Source organism: Natator depressus, chromosome 6 (genome assembly GCF_965152275.1).
Source record: "Natator depressus isolate rNatDep1 chromosome 6, rNatDep2.hap1, whole genome shotgun sequence".
Classification (NCBI taxonomy): Eukaryota; Metazoa; Chordata; order Testudines; family Cheloniidae; genus Natator; species Natator depressus.
In genome coordinates this window covers 36,903,431-36,917,622 of record NC_134239.1, presented here as the reverse complement: position 1 = coordinate 36,917,622, position 14,192 = coordinate 36,903,431, and the positions used below count along the sequence as shown (strand labels likewise).

Sequence of the window (14,192 nt, the reverse complement as noted above, 5' to 3'; positions counted from 1 at the left end):
TGCTGCAAAATAGCATACCCTTAATCCAAATAAATCATGGCACAAATATAGTTTCGGGTTCTGGAATAAAAGACTGTTTGCCCAGTCTTTCCTGTAGTCATCACTGCCTCGATCACCCTACTGGACGTGTGAAACAGACAGGCATCCTCAGAGGGGAATACTTTCTTGACCACGTTAAAGGCAGAGGCAATTATGTAAGGTGTTTGCCACATCATTGCTAGACAACAGGAAAACAGAGTTCAAGTTCACAGAAACTATATTGAATGAAGACTTCTGACCTAGAGGTCTCTTGATTTTGGCCCTGGTACATTCACAAATGGGTACCATCTAAAAGCCATAGTACCACAGCTGGCCTCAAAGGCCAACCAAGCAAAAGTCCCAAAGTACAGGTTTTGATCTTGGGGCAAAACACTCCAACTGTATAGACATCACCAGTAGGTTTCAAAACAGGGCCTGAAGTAAGCAAAGACAATATTGCAGCCTCTGAGATGACTAAGATGGACATAAAGAAAAGGAGTACTTGTGGCACCTTAGAGATTAACCAATTTATTTGAGCATAAGCTTTCGTGAGCTACAGCTCACTTCATCGGATGCATACTGTGGAAAGTGTAGCAGATCTTTTTATACACACAAAGCATGAAAAAATACCTCCCCCCACCCCACTCTCCTGCTGGTAATAGCTTATGTAAAGTGATCACTCTCCTTACAATGTGTATGATAATCAAGGTGGGCCATTTCCAGCACAAATCCAGGGTTTAACAAGAACGTCTTGGGGGGGGGGGGGGTAAGGAAAAAACAAGGGGAAATAGGTTACCTTGCATAATGACTTAGCCACTCCCAGTCTCTATTCAAGCCTAAGTTAATTGTATCCAATTTGCAAATGAATTCCAATTCAACAGTCTCTCGCTGGAGTCTGGTTTTGAAGTTTTTTTTGTTGTAATATCGCAACTTTCATGTCTGTAATCGTGTGACCAGAGAGATTGAAGTGTTCGCCGACTGGTTTATGAATGTTAGAATTCTTGACATCTGATTTGTGTCCATTTATTCTTTTACGTAGAGACTGTCCAGTTTGACCAATATACATGGCAGAGGGGCATTGCTGGCACATGATGGCGTATATCACATTGGTGGATGTGCAGGTGAACGAGCCTCTGATAGTGTGGCTGATGTTATGAGGCCCTGTGATGGTGTCCCCTGAATAGATATGTGGGCACAGTTGGCAACGGGCTTTGTTGCAAGGATAGGTTCCTGGGTTAGTGGTTCTGTAGTGTGGTATGTGGTTGCTGGTGAGTATTCGCTTCAGGTTGGGGGGCTGTCTGTAGGCAAGGACTGGCCTGTCTCCCAAGATTTGTGAGAGTGTTGGGTCATCCTTCAGGATAGGTTGTAGATCCTTAATAATGCGTTGGAGGGGTTGTAGTTGGGGGCTGAAGGTGACGGCTAGTGGCGTTCTGTTATTTTCTTTGTTAGGCCTGTCCTGTAGTAGATGACTTCTGGGAACTCTTCTGGCTCTATCAATCTGTTTCTTCACTTCCGCAGGTGGGTATTGTAGTTGTAAGAATGCTTGATAGAGATCTTGTAGGTGTTTGTCTCTGTCTGAGGGGTTGGAGCAAATGTGGTTGTATCGCAGAGCTTGGCTGTAGACAATGGATCGTGTGGTGTGGTCAGGGTGAAAGCTGGAGGCATGTAGGTAGGAATAGCGGTCAGTAGGTTTCCGGTATAGGGTGGTGTTTATGTGACCATCGTTTATCAGCACTGTAGTGTCCAGGAAGTGGATCTCTTGTGTGGACTGGACCAGGCTGACATTCTTACAACTACAATACCCACCTGCGGAAACTGTTGAATTGGAATTCATTTGCAAATTGGATACAATTAACTTAGGCTTGAATAGAGACTGGGAGTGGCTAAGTCATTATGCAAGGTAACCTATTTCCCCTTGTTTTTTCCTACCCCCCCCCCCCCCAGACGTTCTTGTTAAACCCTGGATTTGTGCTGGAAATGGCCCACCTTGATTATCATACACATTGTAAGGAGAGTGATCACTTTACATAAGCTATTACCAGCAGGAGAGTGGGGTGGGGGGGAGGTATTTTTTCATGCTTTGTGTGTATAAAAAGATCTGCTACACTTTCCACAGTATGCATCCAATGAAGTGAGCTGTAGCTCACGAAAGCTTATGCTCAAATAAATTGGTTAGTCTCTAAGATGCCACAAGTACTCCTTTTCTTTTTGCGAATACAGACTAACACGGCTGTTACTCTGAAACCTAAGATGGACATGGCAAGGTCTGTGAACATATACGCTACCACAAAGTCTCCCAAGATCAGTCTCATTGTTCTGAATGTAGAGTGGTGACACTGGGCACTTTCATGTGGTTACTTTGCCAGTAGCAGGCTCACCCTTGATGCTTCTTACAATGAAACAATGCCTCATCAGCCTAGCTGCAGTCAAAAGGGGTGCTGGAAGGGTACAACCAAAAATACTTCAGTGATTAAGGTACCCCACTGGCCTAGAGGGAAGTTGTGCCAATGTGGGCAGCACCAGAGTGTCCTAGCATTCAGTGATCAAAGGTGACTCAGCCTTATAATTCACAGATTTCTCATCTGGCACGAGGCTGCACTAAAATGTAAAAGACTTAATGGAGTCTCTAAGCTTGCCTCAACATGGAAATGGAAGCATTTCCCTGACTGAACTGCACTTATGGTGATGCCTACACGTAAGAGATCACCCTCACACCATGTGCCCATCTTCCAGCTACAGATGCAGTGAACATGCTCATCTATTATCTTTCTGCCATTTCTCAAATGTGTAGTCTCTCTTCCTCCTGAAGAGTCAGGAAACCGACATATGGGGGGAGGGGGGGGGAGAAGGAGCATGAAAACTATGCAAATCAAGAAACCTTGGAAATTAATAGGAATAGAGGCCCTGAGACAGATGATGAAGCAAGAGTGTGTTGAATCACTGACTGAAAAATACAAATACGTGAAGACTGACCATGGAACCAAAGTTTTTCCAAGGTCCCTGGAGGTTGGCAATTCATCAGTGCTTCTGCTGTAGCAGCCACAGAAAGGAAAAAACAAAAACAAAAAAACAAAAAAAAACCCAGACCTGACTAGAAGGCAGGGAAAGCTACCAAAACAAAAAACAAAAAAACCCTATGCTGGCTGGGCAGGATAAAGACAAGCTGGAGTTGCCAGCTGCAGTTGTGCTGTTCCTGCATGGAGGTTCATTGATGACAGCAGTCAAGAAGGTACTGACTGGAATGTTCAAACAGCAGCAGCTAAGCACAATATTGTGAAGAGAAGATGCAGCTTGTGCTCCTGCTACTAGAGCCCTTAGAGGGCAAAATGCCCTTAAACCCTGGTACCCAGAAGTGAAAATCCTGCACAGATGGTATTTTTAAGGAAGAACACTTATGGGCAAATATTTCAAAATTCTACAGAGTATTATAAAATAGTTCTGGATTATAGACCAGGAAATTTTTTAAATAATTTTTGATAATGCAGTTGCTATTTCATCTTTCATTTTAATTAGATTTAGCTTTGTCACCGTTCTCTTAAAAAAAAAACTCAGCGCAACCAAAAAACAACCCAAACCATTTCTGCTATCTATTAATTTAGCTAGTACAGAATCCCCCATGTTTTTGTTTTTAACCTATCATGCTATTTAACACAGCCGCTGCTTTGAAACACATTTCTAAGTGACACAAAGATAAATAAAATGTTAGATGTGCACATGCATACAGCATAAACCTTCTCCCTCACCCTCACCAGAGGGCTCCTGTTGACAAGTAGTGACTCAGCCAGTGACACAGAGGTGGTGTTTAAATGTTCAGGATGTGCAATTACAATTAAAAGAACCTCTAACTTGGATGAACTATTGCACATCTACCAGTCCCAAGTTTTTTAACAGGCCTGTCAATCTGAGATCATTGGCAAAATTTTCCAAAGCACTTAAGTAACTTGTAGCACTTTTTCAAAGTGACTTAAGTGCCTAACTCACTTAAGTGTTTTGAAAATTTCAGTCAGTTCAAAAATAATTTTAATGTAGTTTCAGGTAGACCCCTGCCCATTTTTTTATTATTTTACCATAATTCTTCCTACGTTTAAAAATGAGTTTTTCCTCCCCTGTTACTATGCAAGACCACCCATTCAAATGGGATAGCAGTGAAAGTAGCTATACACTAAATGTAGTTAAAATACGCAAAAAGTAAATAAAGAAAATATTACTTCTCCAATCTGTTACTGTAGTTGACAGCTGAAAAAGTCAGATTGTTACACCTGCAATATTTTAATTTTAAGCCACACATTCAGATGTGTTCAATAAGAAAAATTCTCTGAAGAGCAGCAAGACAAACAGAAAAAGGTTTAGCTCTTTGTTAACCCCCCCACCCCCGCTAAATTAGTAAAAGATAGCAAACATTATGTATTTGATTAAGCCTGGAGACACATCTGCACCAAGAATTTCAAGCTGGTTTCTCAGAATTTGGGACATTTTAACAACGATAAACATGAACGGATGGCACAAACATTTAACTTTTGATGACACAGCAACCTTAGATTTAATTTTCTATATAATGGTGATCTATTTCAGAATGTAAAAGGGCCTGGAGTCTGTGTCTGTATACTTAAGTAAGTTTTTTAAAGCCAGTAGCATACTAATTCAAAATTATTGAAAAAAAGATTAGAGTCAAGCCTTGAAGAAACAAAGGTCTTAATTGTGCTATCCCTAGCTCAGATAAGTAGTCTTTACAAAAATAAAATCTCCTTAAGGCCAAAGGAAGGACCATTTGAGAAAGGGATTTGACCCTATGTTAATAATGCAAATAAATTCTATCAGCAGAACCAGCTTTTGGGGAAAGGGGGCATAGATCTACTTAAAATGTTTTTTTTTAAACAAACATTCCCACTTTATACACATAATTAAATAGTCATTGGGCCTGAGAGACAGACTGAAAATGCGTGTATAGCCTTGTGGTTAGGACAATTATATGGGTCCAGTCTCCTTATTCCAATCACTCATTATTTATCCAAAGTGGAACAGCTTTGGAATCTATGGGGCTGAGCTCTCATGTGCTCCTTTTTACCCTTATTACCCCCAAAACCTTTGGGTGTAAACTTGAAATCTAATCCTCCCACTCCAGTTTCTAGGAAATGTGTGTGGTTTACCTTTCTCCTTCAAGTGACTGGCTGCCCCAGCAATGGGTTGAGCTTCCCCACACACCCTGGAAATATTACAAGCACCAATTCTTCCGAGCAAAAAGGGAGAAATAGGGTAGGGCTGCCTCCATGTGAGGCATCTCTGACAGCTTTTAACAGCAGAGGAGTCAAGCAAGGGAGATTCTTCAACTCTTTCCCTACAGCCAAATTCCTTTTTCTGCCCCACACTCTTGGAGTTCAGGGCCCAGTGACTCCAGTGCCCTAACCTCAGCTTCTCTAAGGGAGGACTATTAACCCCCCAACACATACTCCACTGGGATGGCCTTTTGCCCCCCACATAGTAACTCCTTCTCCTGCCTTGGTCAAGGTCCTTTACATCTACACAGACCATCAGGCAGTCCCAGGCTGCCAAGGCCAAGGGAGCAAGATTACTGCCCACCATCACTGGGGAAAATGAGTCAGTGCTGAGTGGCCAAGAATGCTGCTAGGAGTGGTGAGACACCAGTACAGAGAGGAAATGCTGGGGGCCAGAACTCCACTGTGAGTAAGGAAACAGAGGCGCAGCTAACAGGTGCTATGATTCAAGACTCTGCAGTGAAAGGGAACATGAGGCACAGCCAAAGGTGATGTGTGTCAGAGCTCCCCTGGAATGAGGGAGACAGTGGGTAGTTAAGAGTGCTGCCAAATTCATGATACATGGCAGAGTGGGAAAAGCCCCAAATGGAGGGAGTGTAACTGTTAAGAATGGGAAGTGGTGCCCCTTACTCTATGGTTTCAGGGTGGTCTGCTGAAAAGTAACTAAACCTGAGGGAGAATGGGGAAGACACATTAACCTCTCCTTTAAGGGATGTAAACATGGTAACTTACCTACAATGTTGTCATTAAACTGTATTTTGGTATGATAATTGGAATTGTTTACTGACAATCTAGGAAATCAAGTGATTAAGTAGTAAAGCAGATGCTCTGTCTAGAAGTGGGATTCCAGAACATACCTAGAGTACCTATTATATACCCCTACTTTTTTTTTTTTTTTTTTAATAAAGGGGGAGAAATGTGATGTATTGGTGGTTTTTTCCTGTACCACTTCTGAATTTTGGATGATTTTATGAAACTATATCATGAAATTACTGTGTCATGGAAAGCCTATACGTATATGAGTCCCCCATGAGCTAGCCAGACTGTGTCATGTCTCTGTCAGGCCACAGACAGTGCTGAACAATCAGACTCAATTATAATATATTCAGAGTAAAACACCTTGGGACAATATGTTTGCTCTGCATGGCAAAAAACACTTTCTCCTCTTGTCTGAAGGGAGGTGGGTTTGGGTGTAATGGAAAATTACCAAAAGGCAGAACAAAAGAAGCAGGAGACCTCAGCAAGATTCTATAAATGGACTCACGGGGAAAGTGGCAGAAGAATCATTTTGTACCAGACTAAGATGAGTGAGACTGTTGCAGGTGCAGGGTAGGCAAGGAGGCATATAGATTCCCCGCCCCCCAAAGGACTCATAAGGGAAGGGTGGGCTAGTGAGTGACATTGTGTTTCAGATGTTCTATTGTTTAGTATGATTTGTACTCTCCTGTACATAATCTGTTAAGTAAAGAGCATAAAAGTGATAGTCTGAACAAAATGTGTGTCTTGTCAACTGCTTCACATCTCAGAGGTACTTAAACTGTAAACCAGAAGTTTCACATCTTTTGGGGTGGAGTGTGTTTAAGATGCGGGGAGTCTGCAGGGGCAGTGCTTGCACCGAGAGGGGCTAGGCAAATTTCAAATACTGGAAACTGCTGTGCAAGTGGATGCCAGACAAGAGATCTGAGCCCCGAGATTGGGGCAATGGCTTGACCCCATTTAGGTCCCACCATCTTAAAACATCCTGGGGAATCCATAGGACTGAGGTTTGAATTTCCCACACATCAATCCTAGCAGGTGACCATGAAGGGGTGCTTGCTAGGCTCTGTGACACCCAGTATACACCATGTAAAGAAAATTAATATAGTGTAAAATTGGTACTGTGGAGAGACCTAGTTTCAGTGCAAATAATTATCTAGTTCTTATATATCACTTTTCCTCAATAGATCTCAAAACGCTTTACAAAAGGAGATCAGAATCATGATGTCCATTTTACAGATAGGGAACCAGAGGAAGTGACTTGCCAAAGGTCACCCAACAGGACAATGGCAGATCTAGAGTCCTACTCCAGCACTCTATTATGTTGCGTAGCCCAGTGAATATTGCTCAGATCACTGTCATGGAAGACTCTTATAGCTGTTACAATGAAAGAGCTAACAGTATACAGTAGCAAAAACAGCCTAATTTGTTTCGGTTTTAACTGGACCTCCGATCATCCACTTTAACAATGGGGTACGAAGTTTCCCTACTTGTTTGTCACACCTATATAAGTTAGCATTCTGGATTAGAACAACTGAAATGGAGGAGGGAATAAAGTAAGATTTTACAGAAGCAACATAAACTAAGTTTTAATATATTTTAATTATTTCCTCTTTAAAAATATTACAAAAATGCTTTTCGTCTCATGAGCACATTGAGCTTGATAAAACTCTGTTGGTTTTAACATATACATAGTTCAGAAATCCTATTTATCCAGATGGGTAATTTTCTCAAGAACCGATCAGACATCAGGGTGATCTCCCCATCAAGAACGTCATTTGTTTGCTCAAGGGACAATAGAAATGGACATTTTAAAAAAAACTGAAAAAATTGTGTTTGCTATGTAGAAACTAATAATTCAACATTCAGGAAAGCCTAATAGAAAGAACTCAGAAAAACAACTCTTCCATGCATTTATTTCCATTTCCAAGTAATTTCAAAATCCTCTATTCTGGAACCTTTAAAATAACTAAAAGTACAATTATAAAAGAATAAAATCAGAAGCTTTCCTGAAACAAGAAAACAGAAGGATGTTACACCTTCACAATATCTCAATTGCCATTGCCAGCAATTTGCATTACCAGCCCTTGCCTCCATCTCCAATTCCAATCCAACCACTGAATCAAGAGTGTGGCCAGCTTTATGAGCTGAACTAGCATCCGCCTCAAGTGGCCATGAAATCTTCCAACTGTCCCAAAAGAATCACCACCAACATGGACATTGAAAGTTCCACACACTCAGTCACAGTGCCTCCAATGCCACTACAGTGAGGAGCTACAATAGCTCACACATGCCCTTTGCAGTGCAGAGAAGCCATCTACGTATCAACAACTGTTCCATCTTGAAACACAGGTTCATCTACAAGATGGAAATATTGCATTTAATCGAGTTTGGACTGGAAGGATTCACTTCAGGTGGTTGTAAGGCAACACAGTCTCACACACTCCCACCATTGATCTAATGACAGCAAGTATAAAGTACACATACTTTACACCGACAAGTGTACTTTGGACAGTTCAAGTTTTCACATATTTGCTCTCCTCCCCCACCAACTGCAAATTAAATGACACCTTGTAGCAGCTACAGAAATTGCTTATGTGGGAAAGAAACATTAGGATGTAATAATACATTTTAATTGCAATCTAGCAGGTGAAAAATAAGCAACCAACATCATATGACCAAACCCCTCCCTGGGCAAACTGCTCCATAGATCAGAATGTGGCAACTATAGCTCTATAAGAAGTCCCAAAGTTAATGGTATATCACTGAATCCTTGCTAAATTTTATGTGATCAATATCAAAAAGCTATAAGTAGCTTGTTTGCAGCATAGTAACATATGTTACTATATACAGCTACACTTGAACATAACCACTGACTCATACAGCGTACAGGCTAAGTAGCTTCCAGTCTCCTAGGATATAGGCTGTATCACTCACTCCTTAACAGCTGGAACAAAACAGTGTTTAAAAGTCAGCCCTTTCAACAACTAAATTTGGTCCTCACACTATTAACTCATGGAGATCATTTAGAACTTGGAAGAACAAAAATACCCAATTAAAAAACACCACAGCTTCTATAAGCTTTGGGGTAGTTAAAATGCCTTATCATACTTATTAGCTAAAGGAGATCCTGAACTCAAAGCCCAGTACCAGCACTGCAAATAGCTAGTAGATAGTAAAGCAAGAAGACGCAGATAAAAGTAAAACCTTATAGCACATTTATTTTAGATACGTAAGTTGTACCTATCAGATGCTCTACACAAAAGAGAAACAGTTTTATGAAATAGTCAACAAATTCAGATAGGATTAACATCAATAAAACCCTCTGAGCCCACAGGACTAACAACTTTCCCACACATACAAATGCCAAACCCACATTCCCCTAAACAAAAGCCTCTGAAAACCAATAACCATTTTATAGTGTGTCTTCCCCCGCCACCGGACTGTTTAATGTCACACACTTGGAACACATGACCTTTGAGCACTGCATCTGAGGGCTTGTCTACATTACCCACTGGATCGACAGGCGGCAGCGATCGATCGGGGGTGGGGGGGTGTCAATTTATCGCGTCTAGTCTAGACGCGATAAATAGACCGCCGAGCACTCTCCCGTCAACTCCAGTACTCCACCGGAGCAAGAGGCGCAGGCAGAGTTGACGGGGGAGCATCAGTCATCAACTTACCGCAGTGAAGACGCTACGTTATTCATGTAGCTGAAGTTACGTAACTTAGATCGAAACCCACCCCCCTCCCCCAGTGTAGACCAGGCCTGACATAGATAATGCTACTGATGCAATAACTGGACGAACCAGCGGGCTGGGGAGAGCCCTGGCCAAGCTTCAGACATACCACTGCAAGCCAAACTTCTGGTTGTGCAGCTCACTCAGAGGCCTGAGGTAACTGAGCTCATCTGGTGTCGGAGGAACCCAGCCGTCAGTGTGGAATACAGACTCCCACACCTTCCACCCAGAAATATCTTTCATGATTTTGGCCTCCTCCTCGAGATTCCCCCATAAGAGCCACAGGGTCCTTCGATCTGATTCTGTTTGCAGGATGGGAAACAGGTGTCCATATCCTCAATCTGCAGGCACCTCCTCTCTCTGTTCCCCTTGACCAGGTTGTAGTAACCCACGAGCAGGCTGCCAATGCAAAACAAGCTATAACCCGAGAGACCCCAGCTGGGCAGGTGCTGCTTGTAGTCAGTGGGACTGCAGCCCGGAAAAGAGGCATTCCAGAATTGAGGACCATCAACTGAAAATACTTTGCCATTAACCGCTTCCCACTTAAAGCAAGAATCAGTTAAAATTCAAACATCCCAGACCACCTCAACTACCATGGTCTCACATGAGGAAAGCAGCATCTCCACTCTTGTAGCTGTGACCCATACCATTTAGGGCTTTTACATCCACGCCTTCAGCCGACTAGTCAAGGAAACTGACATTTTAGATATCATCTTGCCATTTCTGTCCCAAGCAAACAAAATTGGTATTAAGTAAAACAACATGGTTCTGTATGGTCTTTCAAGAGACCATGGTTCAAATCCCACTCTAATTTCCTGAAGCAGCAGAGGCAGAGAGCATGTGCTGCAAAAAAAAAAAAAAAAAAAAAGTGTCACTCAGCCCTTTGGGAGGTGGTAAGAAAACAGTGACTCCTTCTCCACCTAATAAGCAGCAGAACTGAAACTTCAAAAAGGCTTACACCATCTACTTGTGGAAGTACTGTAATGCAGGAATCTCACAGCAAAATCAAGGAAGGATCTTCTGAGTTTCAACAGAGACCCTGGAGGACACAGCTCACCCACACCTCTCTCAAAATAGTGTTCCCCTTATGACACTATTATTGAATCCAACAGGTGTAGCTCATGAATGCTGCAATAAGAGATTTGTTAATCTTCCACACACCCTAATTGAAGAAGGGCACACTGAAAAGTACAACATAAAATGCCAATATCATGTGTGTTATTTGTAACAGAAGTAGGGATCTTGAAGGGTTTTAAGACACTGTTTCTCTCTCATCAAAACAACTATTTTGTAGGTCTCATATTTGCATTATAAAAAAAACTGAATTCGGTTTACAAAAAAGTCACAGAACAGTTTACTTCATTACAGAGTAAATTGTCAATGCTTACACCATTCATAGTGGTGTTCCACTCTGATTACTTACAAAAAGTAGTGAGGTGTAACTTAGAAGAGAATCTGAGAAGAATCACAACCAAATATGTAACTTACAAGGGGATTATCACTATACATCATTTACAAATGTCATGAAGTTTTCTTTAAGATATCCAAATCCATGACAACTCTACAGGACATCACACCATTAATTATTTTAAAACAGTTATCTTCCTCTATCTGTTCCCTTTACTTCTTTCATACCAAAGGAAAAAAAATCTTAATCTGAAGCACACATTCTGAATACATTTTAAACCCGTTGAGTTTAAAGTGTATATACACGCACATACACTAAAAAAAAACAAAACCTAAAAAGGAGTAAAAACTAAAAAACTAAAGAAATGGCCACAGCTAGATTCTTCTGTTAATCATCCCTATCTAGTCAAGTAACCCACCACAAGTGCCACAGGCTCTCTCTGTCAGTCTCCTTTACGTCCCAGTTTTCATCCACCTATACTGGCTATATCCCCTCCTGCCTTGTGGTATTTTTGTTTGTTTTTTTAAACCAAACATTTTATTTTTACATTTTAGAAATATTTGCCTCTGAAGTACAGCTTTCCATTACCTTATTTCCTTCAATTATACAGTACTGTCCCACACACTCTCTCGTATCTTACATTTCTATGAAATTCCGGATTATTTGTACTATAGAGTTCTCAGGAATCAAGGTCTCAAAATGCCAGGCACTGTACAAACCAGTAATAAGAAGACAGACCTTCCCCTAGAGAGCTGACAATCTAGATATACAACAAGACAGAACAGATGGAGAAAATAAGCAAATTTGGGTGGGAGGACAAAGTAACAATAAGAGTTAGAACAACTTAATAGGAATGTAAAATCATTTTTAAAAATTAACTGAGCCTATTAATTTATCTGTCAGAGCCACACACAGTTCTCAAAAGAAAGAATTTGCTGAATACCTTGCATATTATTAATTGTCTTAACAGATTAATTACATATCACTTTGTCCATCACTTAAAATCTACTCTCCCACTCTCTCAATCCTGAACAGTATTTTTTGGACATACGTGATTTACATAAGAAGCATCAGCACAAAAGGATAGGGGCTTCGTTCTCTTCCACTTTGCTGTTTGTAAGAGACCAGGGATAAGGGGGAGACCACCTCCCTCCTTCCCCATTGCTGCAGAGAGACAGCCTTTTCCAGCAAACAGGAACACAATCAGCTGCTCATTCAATTCTCTTATCACACCCCCAGCCTACCACAAACATTCTTGCCCTTCTCCACCACCCTCAAAGAACCACACAGGGAAGCTTATACCTTTTCTTCTCCAAACTCCACCCATGAGCCCAGCCTCTCCGAACCTCATAGACAGAGGCCCTCCCTCCTGTCTCCACCCATTCTTCTTTCAGAGGGCTTTCCCCTCCCCAAAACTTTCAGATTGAATCCCACCCTGGTGCTCTCCCACAAACCCACCTACTTCAAACAACACCGACTCGGGCCTGCTCTCCCCCCACCTGTCATATGGACAATTTCTCTTCCTTAAACCCCAGATACGGGTCCCCAGCTAACTTCACATAGGCATGGAGCTTCTCCTACCTGCCCATCCAACACCCCAGGCTCCCTGGAACCATAAAGACAGGGTTATCCTTTAACCTCTCTTTCTTAGCAGGTGAGCCCTGGGTCAGACAAGGGATCTCACTACTCAAGCTTCACCTCTTCCTCCTTGACACACACCTCAAGACAACCAATTTCCCCCTCAGACCTCTCATACGGATATGCGCTCCCCTCAACCTTAGAAAAACCAAGGCCTCCCCACATTCATGCTACAAGTGCCTCCCCCCGACTCACGCAGGCAACGACACACAGTAGGGTCTTCTTCTTCCCACATAAAGTGAAGAAGTGGGTTTTTTGCCCAAGAAAGCTTATGCCCAAATAAATCTTTCAGTCTTTAAGGTGTCACCAGACTCCTCCTTGTTTTTGTGGATACAGACTAACAGGCTACCCCTCTGATACTTGCCACACGCAGTGACACTGACAGGTGCCTTTCACTACCCTCCCCACCCCCCAAGCGAGTCTTGCACTTACACTGCAAAGACACAGCCTCAACCCCACACCCCCGTCCCCCTCATAGGGACCCACACATGCACTCCCGGCGCACCCGGACAGGGATTTCCTTCCTGCCGCCGCACACCTGCGCCGGCCCGACACCCCCCACCGCACACCCCCCCCCCCCGGGCCCGACCCGCAGCCGGGCCTCCCCACCGCACACACTCCCAGGCCCGAGCCGGAGCGGGGCCACCCCGCCGCACCCTCCCGCCAGGGCCGAGCCGGAGCGGGGCCACCCTGGGCCCGACGCCCCCCCGCCGCGCACCTCCCCCCACACGGACGCCCCCGCCCGAGGCCTCCCTGGCAGGAACCCCCACCCGACCCCGCCGCACGGGCCCCACCTCTTTGGGGACGAGCTGGTTCTCCTCGCTGGGCACCATGGCCGGTGGCGCGGCGCTGGGCCCGCAGCAGGCTGGGCCGAGGAGTCGTCAGCAGCGGCCGGAGAAGGCCGAGGGACGCGGGCGGCTCATCCTCTCCCCCCTCAACACACCCACACACCCCACCCCGCGAGGGCAGCGCCGCGGCCCCCACCCCCTCCGCCAGCGCCAGCCAATGGGAAAATGGCCGACGAGAAGCCTCGCGAGACAGGCCGGCCTCGCGCCCCCCCTGACACAGCCGGGCTGCAGGGCGGACACGCACCCGTCCGCCTCCGCCGAGCCCCTACCTGCGTCTCCTCTACGTCATCGGGCAGGGCGTCCAGCCCACCCTGGGCCGCGCTCTCACCCCTTCCGGCGGGCCAGGGTGGGAAGCGGCGCGTTTGATCAAATAACCTCGCGGCGAGTCCCCGCGTCCCTGACGCGCCACGCTCGCGGGCAGGGGTTGGAGGGGCGGCTTTTTACACAGACAGATGATGTCATTGTCGAAAGTTTTCAGAGGCAAACGGCCCCAGAGGCAGCGGCGGGGAGC

General features: G+C 44.1%; 1 protein-coding gene across 2 annotated transcripts in view; it reads right to left on the bottom strand.

The window, feature by feature from the left end:
• Positions 1 to 14,053, bottom strand: part of USP47 (ubiquitin specific peptidase 47) — a 91,606-nt gene extending 77,553 nt beyond the window's left edge. The window contains exon 1 of one of the 2 annotated variants that reach the window (XM_074955072.1): positions 13,951 to 14,053. Coding sequence is in view for 1 of the 2 variants with exons in the window: in XM_074955070.1 (XP_074811171.1) it covers positions 13,628 to 13,666 (39 nt within the window). In the remaining variant the exon portion in view is untranslated. Of the gene's footprint in view, positions 1 to 13,627; positions 13,773 to 13,950 lie in introns of those variants that run through there. The other variant, XM_074955070.1, reaches the window with a different exon arrangement.
• Positions 14,054 to 14,192: the final 139 nt, after the last annotated feature.